Source organism: Drosophila ficusphila, unplaced genomic scaffold, assembly GCF_018152265.1.
Source record: "Drosophila ficusphila isolate 14025-0441.05 unplaced genomic scaffold, ASM1815226v1 contig_197, whole genome shotgun sequence".
Classification (NCBI taxonomy): Eukaryota; Metazoa; Arthropoda; class Insecta; order Diptera; family Drosophilidae; genus Drosophila; species Drosophila ficusphila.
This window is the reverse complement of record NW_025064091.1, coordinates 6481610-6503318: the sequence shown is the minus strand read 5'-3', so window position 1 is coordinate 6503318 and position 21709 is coordinate 6481610. Positions and strand designations below refer to the sequence as shown.

Genomic DNA, 21709 nt, shown 5'->3' with positions numbered 1-21709 from the left:
GTCCTGGGTCGAGCCACATCCGCATCCGCATCCTCATCCGCATCCGCATCCGCATCCTCATCCTCAGCGCCATCATCATCATCATGAGCGTCTCAAGTTAATTTTTTAAAGCACAGCTTTGGTCGCTCAGGTGGATGAAATACAAAAACAACAGGTGAAAGCCAAGAGGGAAAAGGGTGATAAAAGCAGCAGCTAAAGTGCAGTGAAAGGTAAAAGTTTGCGCCGAAAACTTGTTCTTATCCCGCCGCTTTCTTTTCAGTCCCGTAAATTCGCTACCTACTCTCTCAGTTTTCCACCGTTTTCCAACCGAACTGCTCGGCGAAATGCAAACCGTTCTTGCTGCTTAAACACAAATGAAGTTAATAAACACACTCGCTGGTTGGCAAACAACAACGGCGACCGGAAACGGATATCGCAACCCCCCAAGATTCACCACGAAATTCGGTGCCTGGAGCGCTTTGATTCGGTTGCAATTTCAAATTTGCCAACGGTTCAATTTCAGGATGTGACTCATGCATTTAATTGAGCTGTTCGCAAGGCAGGTCAGATTGAGTTTAAGGAGAGAGCTAAAGTTGGCTTAAATATTACGTAATAATTACAAGCGAAATATTAATTTCATTCTTTCATTCATTAAAAAATGATAATCGAAAACAGTAAATTATGTTTAAAGAATAAGTTCAAGTTTAAATTTATTTTCATCTACCGCTAAGAACTATAACACTTCTGAAAACATTACCTTTCCTTTCGTATTAGCTGATGGGAAATGCTCATGCATTAAAGACAAAGGAATGTTCCAGCCATTTGGATACCGCCATTGTCATCCATTGTCGATGTATTACCTTCGATGCAGATTAGCATATGTCTTCATCGCTAACTCCATCTCCATCTCCATCCGCATCCTCATCCGCATCCTCATCCTCATCCACATCCTCATCTCCATCTGCATCTCATTCGCCAACTGAATCCGCCAGCGGATTCTATCAGCCATCCATTTGCACCCTGTCCCAAGTGCCACGCCCCCTTTGTGTCGCCTTGTTTGGCATTTAAAGGTAAGCAGCTAAGTGGCAAGTCACCCACTTCGACTTCCCTTATGGCTTTTCACACTCCCAAAAATGTTGATTAAATTGGGGACACCTTTGGGGAAATATTGTAATTTAAATGGTTTTTCCGCCTTGGGTAAGATTTGTGGGAATGGATTTAAATTTAAAGCCAAGGATCACAACTAATTTTTGGGAGCGCTTAAAACTGATGTTAAATATTTACTGTTATAGAATTGAGTGGTTTTTTAGAGCTTTAAGAAATGGATTAGGCAATGTTATATTTACTTAAAGCATTTAATAAAAAATTATTTTAAAATTGAGAATTTTCTCTCAAGAAAGCATTACATTATGAGGCAGGCAGGTTAAGGTAGATCTGTTCATTTTTAAGAAATTTCCATCAAACAATCTATGAAAAGGACATGGATTTTATTCAATTAAGATGAAAATTTCTTAGGTTGGTAGAACGTAATTGCCAGTTTTTTAAGTGCACTCCCCGAAGCGACTTGTCACTGACTTTGATGTACACTCTGCGAGTGAAGAAGCTGGCTTAAAGTGGGCGGAAAAACAGGGGGTTGGGGAACGGGAAAGCGGGAAAAAAGGGGGAAAGAGAGAGTGGGGGGGGGGGGTCGGCTGAAGAGGGTAGCAACTTACAAAGCGACGTCGTCAGCGTTGTCAAGTTGCATTTGGCTCAATTGAAATCGAAGTTGCATCTTCTGGCATTTCTTTTGTCTACGCGAGCATTCTATAGCTAGAAACCCCCATTCAAAGGAAGGGGCATCTTAGCCCCCCCCCTCCCCCACACACACATATCCAAAAAGAGGCGGATAAAGGTGGAAATGAAGGCGTGGCCGCGTGTGTGCAAACATTTTGACGCGACATCGCACGGATTTCTGCTGGCATCAATGCGCATATGGCGGGCGGAAAATGTGGAAAATGCGGAGCGAGGGGATCGGGGAAACTAAGGAAAAACCGAAAGTGGGAGGAGCCGAAGGAAGCATCCTTTTTATTTAAAAGTCGCAACGCGTAAAACGAAATTGACAAAATCGCATGGAAGTGGCTAAGATGCGGAGGGGGGAGGGCCTGAAAGTGGATAAAGGGGGGTGAAGGGCGGTTTCGGGAGGGCTGTACAATGGCAGTCACTTAAATTTAACTGTAACTGTTCCTTATGATAAGTAAGCAAGCTTATGCCACGCCAACACACACTGAAGCTGAGAAAAATATACTCCTATAAATGTATATACATCAAATATTTCTCGGGACTTAAACGGGGAAGGGGTGCTGCTCAGTGGGGGACTCTTAGGCCCCCGCAAAAAAAGAGGGGATTTGACGGGAGGCGTGGCCGGGGCTAAAGAGATTTGAAAGTATCCCGATTTGACATATTGATTGGTAGCTATCTATGGATGTGTAACAGCAGGATGACTTTGTAGAAACGACAGCAAATGGCAAGCAGGAAAATCGATACAAAAACAAGAAATATTTTGGCAGTTTATAGCAACAGCCGATCAACAAAATATATATATTAATTAAAATTCAGCATTGGTTGGTCAACAACAAAATATTTTGCCGAAAATGTGGAAAAGCTCTAAAGTCCCTGCGAATGAAAAATAAAATAAATTGATGTGGTGATTAAACAAGAGGCTCAATTAGTTAGCATATTTAGAATATTTTTTGAAAACAAAGACTTCATTACAAATAGCACAAATGTTATTGGCAATAAATCGAAATAAATTGTATATTTATTAAACAAATATTATTGCAACGAAATATTTCCTCATAAATTAAAGTAGTTGTATTTTTTTTTTGCCAACATGGTTTCAGATTTCTGTGCGGAAACTTTGCCAGACTTTCGAAAGAATGCCTATTTGGAGAAGGAGGTTCTGAGGGCCTTCGCCACTTTCCACTTTCAGATTTCTGTTCTCAGTTTGTTTGCCAGTTGAAAGTCGCCCGCTGAATGATTGCCATTTAGTCTGCCACTTGCGACTAATTCGAGATCGCTGAGAGCTGCAGACAGATTTCATTATTTATGCACTTGTGTCTGTGTGCGGGAAATCGGGGAGAAAACCAGGGGAAAACGGAGGGAAAACGGGTAGGGGTAGCAGAGCGGGAAAATCGGGGGTGGCAGCCGACAATTAACTTTGTTTTTCGCTTACATTTTCACGCTATTTTTTGGGCCAAGTTCCGGCGCGCTTTTATGCTCTTATTTATTTGCAAACTGCAGCTGAAGTGAAAATCAGAAGGTTGGCGCGCAGGCGGGAATATTTCCCTCGGGTTTTTCCACGGCGTTGAGTTTGCTTTTTGTTAGTTGTTTGTTCCCGGTGCTCCAGCACCTAGCACCTAGCATCCAGCACCCAGCTCCTTGTTCCTTGTTCGTTGGTCCTTGGTCCATGTCCTTTTCGTGTCCTTCGCACCTTGCTGCACTTCTTCATCAACGCGCCCGCTGCCGTGAAAAGTTTTGGATCGAAGAAACGAAGTTAGCGCCGGGCGAAACTGCCCCATTGGTCAGTAAAGAGAAAAAAAGAGGGAAAAAGGAGCGATTTGGGGGAAAGGAAAATTCTGGCAGCTCTAATTGAGTTATTTGTGCAGCTTGGCCCGCAGCGAGTAAGCAGCAATTAACCTGCCTCGCCCACTCGAAATAGTTGTTTAAATGTATACAATATAATTGAGTATTTGCAGGCTTTTTAAAAAGCAAGGAAAACAAGTTAATGATTTAAGGGCCACAAATACGTTTTTCGGCACACAAACAGGCTTAAATTGATTTTAGCTGTTAATACCTGCAAATCCCTGGCATTAAATCAAAATTTGCCGTCATAATTGCTTTTTGTTTTTCGTAAATCGTTGCTGTCACAATTAATTTGAATTTATGAAAACACCAATAACTATTTAGGTTCTGTTTGTAAAGCTCTCATCACGTTAAATAATCAGATTGATATGAGCAAAAACCAGATGAATTTATGAATTAACCTTTTTGTGCTCTTTTCTATAAAAAACTAGCAGATTAGGGTCACAAAGTATTGGGTGAACAGATTTGCAGGGCAATTTAATTGCAAAATCAAAAATTGTCTTAATTGTCAGGAGGAAATCAATTGAAAATTCAATGCAATCAGTGCTAAAAATGTGCAATAATCTTTGACCCGGATTGAAACTCCCCAGACTCATTAACCCTTATCAGGCGACCGCCTGGATCGACCTTGACCCCCTCCCCTGGCGTCATTTTAATTTTCCGTTTTCCATTTTCCGTTTTTTTTTTTTTTTGCATCGTAGATCCAGTTCCATCGCTCCTTAGCCCCATTACCAATTAGTCCGAATGCCAGCGCTGCCAAGGTCAATGGCCCGTACTGTTGATGTTCGGAAAAAAATGGAAACGGGACAGGGATTGGGATTAGGGATCGGGGATTGGGATAAGGACGTAATGGCATCGGACAGGGAGTCCTGCTCGTTGGCCATTAGGCGTGCGCTGCAGGCTTAATTAATCATGGCTAAGTGAGTCCGGGACGCAAAAAAAACTATTAGACATAAATGTGATTTTTCCGTTGCTTTTTCGTTTATCGGTTTCCTTGCCATCCAGTCTGCCTTTGTCTGCGTTTCCGGCCTACACTGGAAAACAACTCTACTTATTACTTAAATCGAATTTATTATAGTTCAGTTCCAACTAATAAATCTTTCCAGTGCTTTCGTTTGCATATTTGAAGTTAAACAATTTTACTAAAATATTGTTTAAAACTTCCAATTAAATGGAATATATTTTTGGGTGTAGCCAGCAGCGAAGGACAGCGCACAAATTACTTAAAGATAGATAGAGCGACCGGATGAGGTGAAGGATGTGGCTGGAGTCAAGGGACAAGGGGCGGAGGTTGGAGGTTGGAGGTTTGAGGGCGGGGCAACGACGCGTTATTTCCGTTTCCGGTCCAGCATTCAACACTCGCATCGAGCCGCATTGAGTGATGAAGTTCCAGAGGCGCCGTATCTGCCCCCCCGCCCTTTGTCACGCCCCCTTTCCCACCCCCATCCCTCCCCTTTTAGCCTGGCCTATTCCCAGGCATAATCATTTTTTCTTTCCTCTTTGGCGCTCGCCACCTTTCCCCCCTTTCTTTCTTTGGTTTTTTTTTTTGCACCCTGTTTTGTTCGGGGCAAGTGATAAAATGTTTTATGTGCTCGAGTGTCTGATAACAATAAATAACGCCATCAGGACGAAAAAGGACCCGAAAAAGGGGGGGGCGTCGGTTGGCATGTAAACAAATTGGTGTTGAAGGCATTTAGCCCTTTGTTGGTTAGAGTTCAGTGGCCAGTTCGTTTGTTTAGGCCTCGCAGTGCGACCCCATCGCTTGATGAATTGTAATCAGCCCCAAATTGGCAACAAGGCCAAGGACAGCGGCCCAAAAGGGGCTTTCGTATTAATCATCGAAGTTTCAATGGCCCGAATCTGATTTGATTAGTTGGCACAATATGTTTGAACAGCCAACGCAACAGTTTATCCCGAAAATCGATTTTGTGGTGATTATAATTTTATAATACCATCAAAATTGCGCCGAAATGGAAAATGGTCTTTAACAAAAGAAGAGGGTTTCAAAAATAATTGGATAATAAATTGTTGTCTCTTCAATGTAAAGATATATCCTGTTTTATTTTTTTGGTATATAATATTTTTCATACTCGTTGAAGTTACTTAGATTATGTTTTCTGGTTTTTAAAACAATTTGCATATCCGATGTCTGCGCATAATTAAAGCGGAAGAACAAACAAATAATTGCTTATTAATTTATTAGCATTTTCATTAGGGCCGCAATTAAATTGGTTTGCATTTTTTTCCATTTCCTTTTTTTACGCCACTCCGAACTTAATAAACGCATAATTGAATAATTATGAACAGAAAAAAAAACGATTTAATGAGAGGGCATAAATTATGCAGGAGGCTTTGATGATATATATATGTGGTTTGTTTAAATGCTAGATTTTGGAATAAATGTTCATCGTTGTCTTTGGCCTGTGGCATGGATTCTCCAAGGTGAAAATCCCGAAAAAAAAACAATAAAAGCTCACACGAACATTTTTAATTTGGTTATGCATCGTTTCGTTTTCTGCCTTTTGAAACGTGAAAATGGAAAAACGAGAAAATGTGTGTGAAATGGACAAATGAAAATACAGAGGGGGTAAAGCACCCCCGAACGCTTTTAATTATGTTGATTTTTCGCTGATTTAATTTTTACCTGCGTTCGTTAAGTTTGCAGCACAAACCAAATGGAATTTAATTTAATCCTTTTGCCCGAAAAAAACACCTTTTTTTTTTTTGTTTAAACTGACCAGCAAAGGCAACCGAAAGGCAAACGAGGGGAAAAAGAAAATCCAAATTATAAAAGCGCTTTGGCCGACGAATTTTTCCAGCACTGCCATGGAAAAAATACTTCAAAAGCGTCTATTCAAATGCCAAACTGTGATAGCGAAAATGGCGAGGGGTTTTCCGGCGGCACGTTTTGGTTAATGTTACACCATTTTGGTTTAATTACTTTTTGGCTTTTGACCCGGCAACTGCACTTTTTTTGCTCACTTCCAGAGCCATTTTGAAACGGCTTAATTAAATGCGGGGAACACGGCGAACTCGCTCTGTCTCTCGGATTTGCAACGATTGCAGCTTTTGTCGATAATTTAATAATTGCTCCAGGCTGATAAGCCGATTCAGTTGCATTATGCAGCTTTAACCGCATTTGAGCATATTATTTACCTAGCAAATTTGGCTTTTGATTCAATTTTGGTCGGCTGAATATTGCGCGTTTGCAAACGATTCCTTAAGCTTTAGCTGTCAAAGAGATTTAAGGCATCAATAATTATATTAACTACCTTTCAGCAATTAATAATTGACCAACATACATATTTATATACAGTATTTATTTAATCATTTAATTGCAATACAAAACTCCAGGTGGACAAGAACTCCGCCTTGACATATACACGTTTCTATATAGTTGTTTATATACAAGCTAGATTGTCTTACACTTCAAGCAGTACATATATTTTAAAGCTCTAGGGGAATAGTATTATAATATTTTTTGGGGCAAGGGAAGGTCTCTTACAGTCTAAACAGAACACCCGGAATTAAGTGAATTATTGCACCACAAGCACAAACTTATCACATCTTATCACAAAAACTTCTCTACTCGTTAAAAAAAAATTGAAAATGTAATAAAGTGTATAGGCCTGTGTCGGATAATTTAACAAATTTTTAAATGCTTACAATCTAACATCCACGACAATATAGTTATGTTTAAAAATTAACTGTAAAGCTACCGATATTATAATCACACAATTGTCTAAATAAGTAAAAACCGGAACAAGCCCTAATAAATGTCTACTTAGCCATATTCTCAATTCGATTTCAAAGTATTATTTTTGAAGGAAAAAAAACTTCAAATATCATTTCCAATTGAAATAATATTTGTTGAAATAACTACTTTCATTTTGAACATTTAAGAAAGATGTTTGTTATAAGTTTTTAAAATGTCACGAATAAAATCTTTTATTACAAAAAAAAAAAAAGAAGAAACCTTGGGGGTTTTGAATTTAGTACTTTTTGGTTTTAAAATGAGAACATGGCTGTGTCGCTCAGGTTCTTGTCTCCTCGTAGCCACAGTGAATGTATCCAGTTTCCAGAGAGCCACCCACTGCGGGCGACTTGCTGGGCAGATCCTTGCCGGCATCCTGATGCTGATTCTGCTGCTCCTTGTTGTGGACGCCATTAGTGCCATTCGCCTCGCAGCTGTCGAGGATTCGCTCGAAAACAGTTTCGAAACGGCAGCGACTCAGCGAAAAGCGCGCCACATCCACGCAAATATCCCGCAGGATGGCGAAGAGTTCAGAGAGCAGTGGGCCATCCGGCGATGATGGAGCTCCCGCCGATCGGGTTCTCACGAGGAACCTCAAGCTGTGTCCGTGGTGCTGCAGATCCCGCACGCCCGGCAATCGCTGGCCCAGGCTCCTAGCCAAAACGGCCTGCTGGGCGGGACCACAGAAGCAGGTGACGGCATAGTAGCCACCGTACTCGGTCTTCAGTCGCTCCGGAGTGTCGCTGGCGACGACCTGACCCGCCCGGAGCACCGCAACGCGCTGGCAGAGGTGCTCGATCTCCGACACCGAGTGGGAGGTCAGCACCACAGCGCGACGGGCGAGAAGCAGCTGTTCGATGGTGGCGTAGACCATGTCCCGCGTCACCGGGTCCATGTCGCTGGTGGGCTCGTCCATCAGCACGGTGGGCGTGCAGCCGCAGCAGGTGACGGCCACCGTCAGCTTCCGCCTGTTGCCGCCACTCAGGTTCCGCACCTGGACGTCCTTGTACGGACGCAGCTCGTACGTGTCCAGCACGCGGTCGAGGAACTGCTCCAAGTCGCGGATGCCGCGCAGGCGGGCATAGAACCGGATGCACTCGCTCGTCGTGAGCAGCGGGTCCAGCGGATTGCTCTGCGGGCAGTACGAGACTCCGGGCTGCAAGACCAGTATAAGATTGGCAATCAGAACACTTGACAAATATTTGAAAAAGAAATAAACTTATCTGAAGCAACACTGCGTATGAGTAATGTACCAAAACAGGATAGAACTCATTGGAAAAATTAAAAATTTAATTTAAGACATTTAACATAATGAATGAAAGAAATTTACTTCCGAATTTAAAAGCTAACATTTATTTATGCCTCAGAAAAAGGCAACCGTGCGTATGCGTGATATAAAAGTTAAGAGAAATAAAATCTCATTTCGAGATTTAAGAAAATGAGCAAAATGTAAGCAAGTGAAATTCCCTTTAGTAAATTGTAAGAAAAAACATTTTGAAAAACCAATCGAATGACTTACGAATACCAATTTAAAACTTTCGTTTAAAATGTATTCAAAATTACACCAAATTAATTTAAACTAAAATTGAATTTTGAATGGAATCAGTTGTTAAGGGATTAGAGACGCACCTGCTCGAAGTAGATGTGTCCCACGTTGGGCTGCAGCTGTCCGGTGAGCAGCTTGAAGATGGTGGACTTCCCTGCCCCGTTCTTGCCGAGCAGCCCGAAGCACTCGCCGCGTTGCACGCTGAAGTGCACCTGCCGCACCGCGTAGCGTCCTCGGCGGTAGGCCAGCCAGAGATTCTCCGCCCGCACCGCTTCGCCACTGGCCACGCAGCTCTTGAAGATGCTCTGGATGTTGACCAGCTTGAGCTGGCCCAGCTTGTCCAGCTCCCTTCGATAGGTGCAGTCGAGCATTCGCTCGACTCGCTGCCACAGTTTCCTCAGCAAGTGCCACTCGATGAGCACGTTGAGGATCAGTCCGAGCACTCCCACCACCAAAAGAGCGGTGAAGTGGCGCCCGAGGAGATCGCTCGCCAAGGGATGCTTGTAGGAATCGATGTCGTAGCGACGGAAGACCAGGGCCACCATGTAGTTCTTGCACAGCTCCAGGAAGCCGTCGCCCAGCGCGTGAATGGGAAAGATGAGGAAGGCGTGGTTGAGGGCGTGGCGCCAGCTGTCCCACGCCGGACCCTCGCCCACCACGCCCAGGATCAGGATGACGCCCATGGTGACCAGCGGGATGATGAGGTTGGCGCAGAAGATCGAAACGATGGCGATGCTCGAGTCCCTGAAGATCTTCTCCGCCACATGGACAGCAGGAACGCAGGCGAAACTAAGGGAACAACAAATTCAACTGAAGTAGCTCATGGAGGTAATCCAATTAGAAACTCACCTGAAGGCCAAAGAGAGACCTATGATCCCCACCAGCTGCTGGCGATCCACAAATACGGGCATTCCAAACATGAGGATCACGGCTAGGCAAACAATCAGACCGAGAACCATCACCAGGTAATCCCAGACGAAGGCCACCAGCCAGTAGGTCACCGCACTCACTCCGCACAACCGCTGTTGCAACTTCTCGCCGTTGACCCGCTCGTTGACCAAGTAAACCGAACCGGCGGCCACCACCAAACCGAAGGCAATCAGCAGGATAAAGACCATGGATCCATCGGCCGCCTGCCGCAGAATCGAACTGGTACTCAGTTCCAAGTAGCCCAGCTTCCAGGGTTCGTTCAGCGTGAGTATACTGTACTCCGAATCGTTGAGCGTGGTGCGCAGCAAGTCCGAGTTGAGATCGTTCAGCCAGGCCATCATGGCGTGGTAGCCCTTGTTGTTGTACCACACGGTCGCTCCGGAGCCATTCAGCCCGTAGCCGCCGTATCTCCGCTCGCGATACTCGTCCCAGGTGCCCAGCACCCAGTCGTAGGCCTTCTCGGAACCCTCGAACTCCTTGCACTCGTCCACGGCATCGCAGGAGCTCCTCAGCTGGGGATACAGTCGCCCGGTGAAGTTGGTCGCCTGCTCCTGCGACAGGAACTGCGCGCTCTTCGGGTAGAGCGATCGAGTCAGGGGCAGGACCGTATCGAAGTCGTCCTCCAGGCGATAGCTAACGAACCACATGGCGCACAGCTCGAAGAGGGCGGGCAGCAGGAGAACGTACAGCAGGAGGCGGTAGTTGCGGGACAGGTGCCGCAGCCGCTTGCCCATCAGGAGTCGGAATTGCTGGTAGGCCGTCGGTGGATCCTCGCTGATCATCGCAGGACCGGCGACCACGCCACTCCGATCGCTCATGGGTCGTCGGGATGAGGTCTCCTCGCCTCCGCTCCTGTTCAGCTGCTCGAACTCCTGCTCCAAACTGGCGCTGCTCGAGAGCTCCACATCGCTGATGGCCCCCGAAGCTTCTTGGGATTGCAAGAGTTCCAGAAACTCCACGGCTCCCGGTGTCAAATGGTCCGAATAACTGGCGCTGATCGTCAGGTTGTGCGGATGATCTGCCAGTCCCGATTGGAGCACCTGGCTTTGCGGCAGGAGCTGCTGGGCCCGCTGCACAATGTAGGTCAGTCCTGTGGCATCGGCACAACGCATCTTCACACTGTAGTCCGAGGTGCAGAGACGCTGCAGGGAGTCCCGACTGTGCTGGGCAATAATGCGACCCTAGAAGTGCGTACATAATTAATATATCATACATAGTATGACAGCATTAATTAGTTTGTAAATCAAATATTATTGTACTCACATTACGCATGATGACCAGCGAATCGCTGAGGTACTTGGCCTCGTCGAGGAAGTGGGTGGCGAAGATGACGGCTCTCCCCTGGCGCAGTCGCTCGATCAGCTGCCAGATGTCCTTCCTGGCCTTCGCATCCACCCCGTTGCAGGGTTCGTCCAGGATGACCACGCTGGGCGAGGCGATGAAGGCGATGGCCACGCACAGGCGTCGTCTATAGCCTCCCGAGAGTTGCCATGCGGGATACGATTCGTGCTGTCCGAAGTTCAGGCTCTGCAGGGTTCGGGCCACCTCCGATCGGATCTCCTCGGAGCCGCCACTCTCGCCCTCCGGCATCTTGATCCTGGCATACAAGTGCAGGTGCTCGCGAGCGGACAGAGTGGGAATGAGGATGTTGTCCTGCCAGCAGACGCCCACTTGATGTTTGCCAGCCAAAATCACCTTGCCGCTGCTCTGCCTGATTTGGCCGGTGAGCAACTTGATCACCGTGCTCTTGCCAGCTCCGTTGCGACCCAGGAGACAGCTCACCTGGTTGCGGGCAAAGTCAAGGCTCAGATTCGAAACGGCGCACTTGCTGCCATACAACTTGGTGACGTTTGCCAGCGAGGCGCCCAATTTGTCGTCTAATTGCGATCGGGTTACCTTCACAAAGCTGTAGTTATCTGGGGAAAGGGGAGGAGAGCCTCTTGTTTCATTTAATTGTGATATTTAATCGTTGCACTTACTCTTCTTAAACCTCTGATAGGCCAGTCCAATAACCGCATAGAGCAGAAAGTCGAGCAGGAACATCAATAGCGCCATTGCACACTCGCTCCTCGCCGGACCAATTTGGATGAGATGGCCCAGTGTTAGGCCCTCCTGCTGCAGCTCCATTCGCATCAGCTCACCCCAGCCCTTGGCAAAGGCCGTGGTCAAGGAGAGGTCCACCAAAAAGCTCTCGAAAACACTCAACTTGGCATCGAACATCAGAACAATTATAAAGGGACACAAGCTGATGAAAAATAGAAGCGCAGAAGCCACAGCTCCAATGTTCGCGGAGTTGAAGAAGTTTGAGCACATATAACTAACGTGGGGATTGCAGTTTTAATCTTTAATTGAATAATTCAATAACGAAATGCTTACCAAAACGAAATCAGACAAATGCCAAAGCTCAGGCAGTAGAACATCATGAAGAACCAGTTTGTAAAGGCCAGAATGCCGCCACTGTACAGAACTGCACTGATCAAAGCGAATATCGCACAGAGTTCGAGGAAACTGATCAAAGCCCAGGCCACCAGCTCGGATTGCGCCTTCAGGCCCATTGATCTCATTAGCTGTGGAGATGATATATTAGTTATATATGTTTCATTCCCTAACTGTAAGGGTATAGACTTTGGCAATAGGGGGTTTTTTGCTTAGGAGGATTTTAGGTATCGGAAATCTACTAAAAGATTGAAAATAAAATTCTTTATGGGAATAGAGAATTTCAAATGTCTTTTTTTAAGATCTTAGCTTCACTCACCATACTATTACGGCTTTCCCGCATCCAGATGCGTTCCCTCACACAAAGAGCGACGAAAACCACAAGACCCAATAAGTAAGCCACCTGAACACCTTGGGCCAAATACACGCCACGTTTAAAGCTAAAAATACAAAATGAAATAATAGGTAAAAATCAAATTCAGTTATAAACTATTACCACTTACACATCGTTAAGAAAAGCGGGATAGGGAAACTGTTTGGTGTAGAACTGCATGTTGTCCACTTCGAACTTGTTCTTTTTACTGGCATCAGAGCCTCCCAATCCCCCAAGCAAATCAAAAAGTCCCTGACGCTTCGAACGCTTGAGGACATCTTCGTTGTTGAGCAGCAGTAGATCGGGGTCACCATCTGCCGCTGGCTGAACCGTGGTGACTCCTTCCTCCGTGGCGACCTCAACCTCTTCTTCTTTTGCGGAAGGAGGAATCGTGGTGGAGTCTTTTTCAACTGCAGTTGAAGATGGCTTATGAGTGGCCTGCGCCTCTCCCTCCTCAAGGCTGAGATCCAGGTCATCGTCGTCATCCTCATCGGAAGAGTCGTTATCCACGTGCTTGATACTGAACAGACCGGCTAAGGATCGTCCACTTTCCAGGGGATCCTCCTCCGGGAAGCCAGCCTCCTCCCGTTTGCTCTTGATGATGCCCAAGTCGACCATCTGTTTCAGCTGAACGAATCCGCGATGGTACTTGAGATCGATGACCATTCGGTCGGCGGGTCCGGGGAACCAGAATCTGTTGCGGTTCTCGAAGGTCGGCTGCGTGTTATCCGTGTCCATGTGAATGCGATAGGACGACTGCTTCAGCGCCACATCCTCCAGATTCAGGGCGGCCAAGAAGAACTTGTTCTGGTTCAGTTCGTAGGCCCTCCTTCGCAGCTCCTCCACACTGTCCACCGCCTCAAAACGATCTGCCGAAACGCAGTCCATAAGATCCGCCACGGTGGTTAGAATGTCATAAATCAGCTGGTTGGTGCGGATGTACGTAAAAACCCTTTCGATCTCCCCAATATCGAAGTCGTCGCCAACCAAACTCTTGACCAACGGCGACTTGGCCAACTTGAGCAGACTGTCGAAGGCCTCCTGAAAGGTGGCATTCGTGTGCAGTTTGGTGACAATTGTGGCTGCCGCTCGGGAAAGTTGTTTAAGTCGGTCAACCTCTTCAAAGGTGGCATTACTCTGGGGTAAAATGGCATATTTCAACATGGTCTTTAGGGATTTTCAATGTATAACTTACAAACTTCACTACGCTTTCGGTCGCCGCATTTGCTGGCGTGTAAAGTATTTTACCCTGGATGATCGGCTTAATGGTGTTCCAGGTGAGTTTGCCCTGGTTCGTAGAAGTCACATCCAGATAAAGACGCTTGCAGTATTTGGCTAGAGGTTAAAAGGGATAAACATTTTTTAAATCAGCACCAAGATTAGGTTTTTGGCAGAAGCATTAATAGCCAAGCGCCTTTGCAAGTTAAAAGCGAATCACCGGATAACCGGATTACCCTTGTTGTTATCACATATACGAGTATATCACTTTTAGCAAAATTGGGATTTATGATACCAGCAATATAAGCAAATAGCACTTAAAATTCATACAAGCCATGCGCTTACGAAAGATTTTTAAATACATCAGCAATTAATAACTAGTATTTCGAAAGCTATTGAATATATATTTCTCTGATTATGCTCACTTGGCCTCCAGTCCGTGGGGAGATTTTCGGATCGACGACGACGACGGTCTGGAGGCAGAGCAAGGTAGGCAATTTGCAATTACTGGGTTTCAACTTGGGGATCTGTTCGTCAAAGGACACTACTCACTCGGCATGGCATCGAGTTCCGCGTCGTTGATCTCGCTAAAGTCCTCAGATTCCAGGATTTCGTTCACCAACGGTATCGTATCCGTGTTGGGAAATGGATGGCCACACAGCAGGACGCCCAACTTGACAAAGGTCTCGCGATCTGTGTGAGGATTCGATTGGGATTAACATATAATAGATATCACGGGGTTTGCTTTCAACATACTTGAAAACAAATGCTTGATGTCGAAACTGTAGTTCATCCGTCGCTCAATGTCGGGCACCAGAGATATTATTTCACTTATGTTACCTGTATAAAAGAAAATCAAAGAGTTATTAGTTGTTATTCCTCGGAACATAAATACACAAAATTACTATACAGAAAGTGTACAATGCAAAGGTCAATGATAGTTTATTGGATCAAGGGAAAACCAGGATCATGGTCACGCTTGCTGTATTTTATTTGAACCCCCCCGTTAATTGTGTTCTATGTTAACTGTTTATCGCTGCCACTTATAAATAATTATAAGCAAACGATATGTAAAGCCCACTACTTACTTCGTATTATGTCGAGTCGGTCGCTGGTAATCAGCGTGGTGATGGCCGACACAAAGTTGGCCTTCTCGGCCAATTCGACGACGGCCTTGTGGAGTCGCTCATCGGTCACGAAGGCGTTGACCACATCGATAACGGCGTGCAGTCTGAAATGTATATAGTGTTTCTAACTGGCTTATCGGACAATAAGGGATCAATGGAGGATGATCTTACGGGGCCTCCTCCCAGTCGGAGTACTCCTCGTAGGGATGCGCCTTCTGGCAGCGGTTCTCAATGCTGCAGATGTAGGAGAAGGCGGCGGGAACCACCTGGTTCTTGGTGGGCAGCAGACGGGTGGGATACTGGCAGGCGGCCACCTCCTCCGATCCGTACTTCAGACGGATCAGGTAGAGCAGCATGAAGACCAACACCGGCCAGGCCAGCAGGGTCAGGCTGAGTCCCTTTTGGCGCCATCGCACCAAGAGATCCTTGCGCAACAGCTCCCGCACCTCGCGACCACTCAGGTGCATCCGCATCCTCTCCGATTCGTTGAACTTTTCCCTCTGGCGATCGCTGATTCGACTCGATCACTCGGTCATCTTTGTCGTCTGCGCAAGAAAAACCAAAAACACTGTCAATTTTTACCATAGTTCCTCATAGCTGATCCGAAAGCCAATGATTAAAACGTAAAAAAGCCAAAACTTAATAAATATGTTTATCCAAATGTCAATTTGTTAGGGATTTTCTTTGACTTTAAATGCCTAGCAGAATATTTCATTTATTGAACTCTATTTAAGATCTTGTATAAATAGTTCCAAATTCCAAGAACACTTTTTGAAAAATTCTTTGGAATTCCGGTGCACTCTATAAAGCTCTAACATTATTAAAATGAAAACTTATTCAATTGACCATTTTTGGTGATATTTTTCTTGTTTTTCCAGCGGAAGAGAGTCGAGTGCTAATTGTGGAGGCAGATGGGTTCGAAAATCAACGGATATCGCTTCCTCAGCATAATTAACCCCTGTTCGCTTTGTTAACCGCCTTTGTCCCGTTTTGCCGCTTTGCTAATTCAGGCTATTTAGTGGTTCGCCTTGTCGGCAAAAATGCTTCCCGGTGGCAATCGAAGATTTAAGCACAGCCTGCAGTCCCCCGAATCCCGCAGTTCCACCTGGCGAATTAAATGCTATTTGTTGACAATTACTTTAAAGCGTGCTTCTGTAATTTGAATTAAATTATTCAGCGGCTAACTTTGAGTCACTTTTAAAACAGAAAAAACAACTTAAGTCGCATTCAATCAGTAAGCAAAAGCTAAACGCTTTAAATAAAAATGAGTAAATTTCTTTGTTTTATTTAAATGTGTATAAAAAGTATTTACAAATTGTAGAAGTAAGTCATTTCCGAAATCGTGTAAAAATAGGAACAATAGTTTTAAAAATTAAGCAACTTCGAAAACAGACTAACTAGAATTATAATTTACTTAAAATACATACATACTTGTTTCTAGTTTTCCGGAAAAACAAAGTCAACATAAAAACAAAAATATAAGATTTTATTTAATTTTTCAGAATAGTTAATCTCTGAGCAGTTTCCAAGTCTAAGCTGGAAGATCGGCCAGAGATTTACGGCTCGAACAGGAGCTCGACGTGGCCGAGGTAAAGGTGAATGAGATCGTAATAGCGTTATGGCGCCCAGCTGTCCATTTGAGTCGAGTGCGGATGAAAGATGAGCCGCATCCATTACCCGCCGGGCAATTGGCCGGCCAATTTATGACCCGGACAATGTCGAACTTCGCAAAACCAGTTACAAATCAAATAGACAGTCAGTCGGGCCGGGCAATAAAAGAGCGTTTATTCATCTTGGTTGCTCGTGTTTGGTATGCAAAGCTCGGACTGTGACTTTTGATTAACGCCACCCGCTGATCTTGCCAACTGGCTGACAAGTTGCCAAGATGCCAATCAAATCAACTCCGGCTCGATTGAATACACACAATCTGTTTATATAGACACGTAGAGAGCCGCTGAGAACCTCTGACTTATGACTTTTGGCTGGGCACTTCAATCAAAGTGGGAAAATCTCGAGAGGCGAGACAAAAGAATATTAAGATGTGGGGAAATACAAGCAGAAACTAAAATCTGGCTCAGGGTACTTCGAAACTTAATAAGCTAACGCATCTGATGAAAAAGCCCTAGGAGAGATACATATAAGAGCACGATTCTATGCAATAAAAAAACAAGTTTTACTGTGCATAAAGTAAAATATACTGACAGAATATACAAAGTCCAGGAAGCAAAAAATAAAAAGTATTTTAATCATCAAAAAGTAATGATATTTAAAGAGTTTTGAATTGTTTCTTAACAATAAAGGCAATTACAATTCGTTTCTAAGCATACCAAATTGAAAGACAACTCGACGACCGGCAACTTGTTTGGCAAATGCTACGGAACCAGATCTAGCAAACTACCCGATTCGGTTCCAGTTCAACATCCACATCCACATCCACTCTCAATTGCATTTGCTGATTAGTCAATGGCCTATAGCATAATGTTGCAGTCGTGCCAATGTCATCATCGCCGGGAATTATCTAATACTCGATTGATCCCCGGCTAATGTTGCGTGAACCGATCGCTCCAGTTTCCCGCCGTTTGGAAAACTGGGCCATATACCATATAGTATATGGTATATAGTATATATGATGTTTACGAGCTTATCAGCTGCATTCCCGCCCGGCAAGTGAGCCCGGCAAATTCGAACTGATAATTACAAGGTAGCCTCTGCGAAATGCAAATGAAAGTGACGGATTGCAGATGCTTTAATTAACAGGTAAAACCACCCACAACTATGGCACTCGATTCCAGTTTAAGGAAGATATCGGCCGTATGCAAATGGCAGGCAATTAGACACTTTCGGCACGTAATTCCCCCCAGTAACCAGTTACCAGTAATCAGTTACCGGCGGGTATTATGCCCCCTGGCCATTATAACCAGATGTTTCTCTCGTACTTTTAAGTTACCTGCAAACCGAAACTAATACCCGCTTTTGGGCTAATTAAAATAAAGCTGCGAAAATAAGCTGCGAATCTGAGATGCAGTTGCGAAACGGGTTGCCTCCCCTTTATATCAAACTCGTTTAGATCACGTTCAGTTACTCAAGATGCAAATGAATTCCTGGAATTACCCCAGACAGCACTTAACAGCCGCTCAGTCGAAAGTTCGTTCTAAGACTTCGCAGAGATTCCCGATTTCTATTCGAAAACCATCAGTCCGATTACAAATGTTTTATAACATCACGGCTAGCCGCATTCGAAATCAAGAATATTCGTTTCAACAGGTTTGCTTTGACGCTTTATTAATTAATGAATTTAAACTTGAAATGTTCAATTGAAACAAGACAGCTAACATTTTAGATCAGCACTTAATTCTTCTCAACATGAAACAAATGTTTAATATTCTATTGCATATTATTAACTTTTACTGTCTTCTAGTTCCTTCCAGTTCTACTTGTTCAACGATTTTTGAATACATTGTGTTAAGTTCTCTTCTATTGGCTTAAGTTTTACTACTGGCCTCAACTGACAGACGTACTAATTTAAATGAGATCTTGACCCACCTAGGTCAACTTAAGTGCTTCTACTCCCGCAAATGCAGTAATAACCAATCACATGAACACAGACAAAAATTTACAAATTTCTTTTTAATAAGAAAAAACAAAAACAAAAATAATAAAAGTTAAGTTAACCTTTTATACATATATTTGTATTTTTTTTAATAAAATAGATTTTAAAATGCATTAAGAAAAAAAACAAGTTTTTCTCCCTGTGTTTCTCAATCAGCATAGACATAAAACTCCGTCTGGGGGTCCGAGTGGATTCTAGCCGCAATATATCATCGATCTATTGGCAAGCTCGGCTTTCAGCGCGACCTTGACCATGAGTCTTCACTAATAGCTTAAACTAGCAAATCGCGCTAACGAAACGAAAATAGTGGTATCAAAGTAAATATAAATAAGGCGAAACAAGTTTGTCAAGAGATCGCCGGCGTGATCCCCTCACCCTTTAATTCGTTTTGTGTAATGCATTTTGTTTTGATGATTATCCCACTTAAATTTTACATGGAAATCTTTTAGCATTTAGTCCCCCTGGCGCCCTTTTTCCAGCCAAGCTGATTAATTCGCGTGTGGCCAAGCGTTTAAAATCGCACGCGTTTTGCCGGGTTGTAGTGCAATTTATGCACCAATTTACTTCTAGGTATTTTAACTGCATTCCAACTCATAAATAAATTTATTGCTTTTTTTCTTATTATTTAATTTATTTCCTGGCGTCTCTTTCATTAATTTCAATCGAATTAATTGTAGGATTTTCATGTATTGTATATAATTTGTATCAACTTCTTTAATTTTATCAACGTTTCCCCACCACTCTAACTGCATTTTGTCGATTTAACTCATTTATTAACAACTAATTGGCTTTTAATAAGCTGTCTTTTCAGGCTTAAAAGTCGCGGTTTTGTCAACCGTTTAAAGTCGCAAGCGTTTGGTGTTTAATTTATTTAACCGTTTACGAATTTAATTTGCTATTAAAGTGATTTTTGATTACTGTGCTTTAGCTACTTATATAATACCAAAAATAAAGGCAACTGTATTTCCTTTTCAAAGTATAAGGTAATATTTGCATTTAAAACACAAAATTAACAATAATATTTTATCAAATGTAACGGTAGTTTCTCTCCCACTAACAAAAAACGCGATTGACGCCAGTGAAGCGTTTAAAAACGCACGCGTTTTCCTGCTCAGACTTCTGATTTCTGATTCCACTTCAACTTTAACTCAAACTTCAACTTCAGCTCGGATTCGATCGTATCGAATCACATAGAATCGGTTGATCAACCGGTCAGCATGAGTTGGCAAGAACCGACGCAGACTTGGCTATAATTATATTCTCAGTCGCATGTAGATTCTGCCGCATATTTTATTTATAAAACCCATTCAGCTGGCCATAGGAAACGCTGCTCACTTTTTATTTATTTATTTATTTATATGCGGCAACTTGTTGCTGTTTCGCTTTTTAAGCCTGATCAGCAGCCAGCAAGGTCGCTGCTTACATGTGCAAAAACTTGCAATGCAATTAAGTCTGGATAAATAACCAGTCTGATAATAGCGTTCTGGGCCTTGGCAAGCGGTATGCTAAAAGATTTTATGGTAATGCCAGCGATAATGACCAGACGCTCAGGAAACGGAAGACGAACTAAGAATTCTAAGCGAAATTCTAGGTAACTTGTTTCTTTATGTTTTATAAAATTTTACAAAATGTATAAAATAAATTTAAGTTCCAAGGTTTCATTTATATATACCAAGTAATTATCTATGTGCACCTGAAACGCTAATGCATCTTATCTTGATTCTTTACCTTCCCTATTTCGCATGGCTAATTGTCAGAAATCTCACACTTCAAGTATTTGCAACTTTTAAACCTAACATTTGCCGCAAAAAAAAACTATGACGGATATCCCCTAGAGGAAAATCTCCGTATAGCACTCACACGTGATAATTACTTGGCTATGGAAATTATAGATTTCATGCGTTAGCTATACTCCATATCTCATACATAAATTGATCAGAATTGTTTTTAAGTCAATTTAGCAATTTAAAGTTTAAGCACTTTCAAACAGAAATAGATAATAACAGAGAGTACAAAAAAATTTTAGGATTTATTTTTTAAATGGTATAGCATTTAAAAATTGTAATTTCACATACTTTTTCTCTGCTTTCCGAGCAATTTATTTAAATTTAGGGTATTAACACTTCCTTTTGTTCGATTTGATTTCTTGGTGTTTTCACTTTCATTGGCTTTTGTTGCTGTTGCTTTTGCCACCTTTTTTAAAGCTCATTGGGCTTTAAACTACATAAATTAACAAATTTTGTTGCTGTGTCAAACATGGTATTTCGTATGGACAATTTGTCCAACGCTTTTGTTTTGCTACGCACTTTTTGTTTTGGACAGCCCTTTGTTAACAGCATTTACCAACAACAAAAACGTCAAAAAACGTGCCGAGCAAACCCCAAAACCAGAAACGTCAGGTACCAAGCAAAACACAAAAACTACACTATTAAAAATGTTCTGTGTTTTAAATTTTAAATGCAATAATCTGAAATCCTACCTCTTAAACAAAATGCATTAGAAAAGTTTTTACGAGGAAGTACCATTAATTTAATTGAAACCCCATGAACAAACATATGTATACTTAAGAGAAACAACTGTAGTTTTTTTCAGTGCACCAAAAATTGAAAGCGCCAATGACTGAAAACAGCTGTTGCTGATTTGGTGTTGCAAGTTGCAGCAGTGCAAATCAAATATTTGGGAAGGTGGTTAATCAAGTAAAAGAAAACAAAAGGGAAAATAACTTGGTGACTTACTAACCCGCTAAACTTGTTGTTTTTCTCGCTTCGCTTCTGGTTCTACTTCTTCGCTGGTATTTCTTGTGATCTTTCTGCTTTTAAAGGTTTTTCGGTCACTGCAATTGTTTACCTCACTCACGCTTCTTTTTTGTTTTTAATTTTTCTCTTTACTTCTTTTGCAGCTTTTCTCGCTGTTTCCCTCTCGTTCGCACAGTTAGCACAGGTAAAAAAAAATATAGTAGTGAGCTCAAGATGATTTCGGTTTAGTATTTGTTATAGTAAATGCCGCCTGAGACGTCCGCCAACAAAGCTGGCCGCAATTGAACTGAGCTTGACTAAACGCGCTTACGGAAAATTATTTAATTCCGCTCGCAGTTTGCCGCCGCTGCCGACTTTGC

At 43.1% G+C, this 21709-nt stretch overlaps 1 protein-coding gene across 2 annotated transcripts; it reads right to left on the bottom strand.

Moving 5' to 3' along the window:
- Positions 1-6901: 6901 nt before the first annotated feature.
- Positions 6902-21688, bottom strand: LOC108098045 (ATP-binding cassette sub-family A member 13). 2 transcript variants are annotated; one of them, XM_017200709.2, is made up of 15 exons: positions 21334-21688; positions 15156-15529; positions 14946-15088; positions 14614-14697; positions 14410-14550; positions 14283-14330; positions 13835-13974; positions 12770-13776; positions 12586-12706; positions 12207-12397; positions 11810-12147; positions 11094-11746; positions 9750-11011; positions 8984-9689; positions 6902-8510 (listed from the first exon to the last, which is right to left on the bottom strand). In XM_017200709.2, the coding sequence occupies exons 2-15, from the start codon at positions 15455-15457 to the stop codon at positions 7635-7637; spliced, it is 6012 nt and encodes a 2003-aa protein (XP_017056198.1). In that variant the 5' UTR covers positions 15458-15529; positions 21334-21688; the 3' UTR covers positions 6902-7634. The 2 variants fall into 2 exon arrangements, with proteins under 2 accessions (XP_017056198.1, XP_017056200.1); XM_017200711.2 differs by lacking the exon at positions 14283-14330 and having other exon boundaries at positions 21334-21687.
- Positions 21689-21709: the final 21 nt, after the last annotated feature.

What these genes read in the sequence shown, in the direction of transcription:
- LOC108098045 (XM_017200709.2), bottom strand. Translation starts at nt 15,457, where the DNA reads ATGCGGATGCACCTGAGTGGTCGCGAGGTGCGGGAGCTGTTGCGCAAG. An exon ending in GGAACTCGATGCCATGCCGA is followed by an intron (nt 14,331 to 14,409) that starts GTGAGTAGTGTC and finishes CTCTGCCTCCAG; the next exon opens with ACCGTCGTCGTCGTCGATCC. An exon ending in ATTTGTCTGATTTCGTTTTG is followed by an intron (nt 12,148 to 12,206) that starts GTAAGCATTTCG and finishes TCCCCACGTTAG; the next exon opens with TTATATGTGCTCAAACTTCT.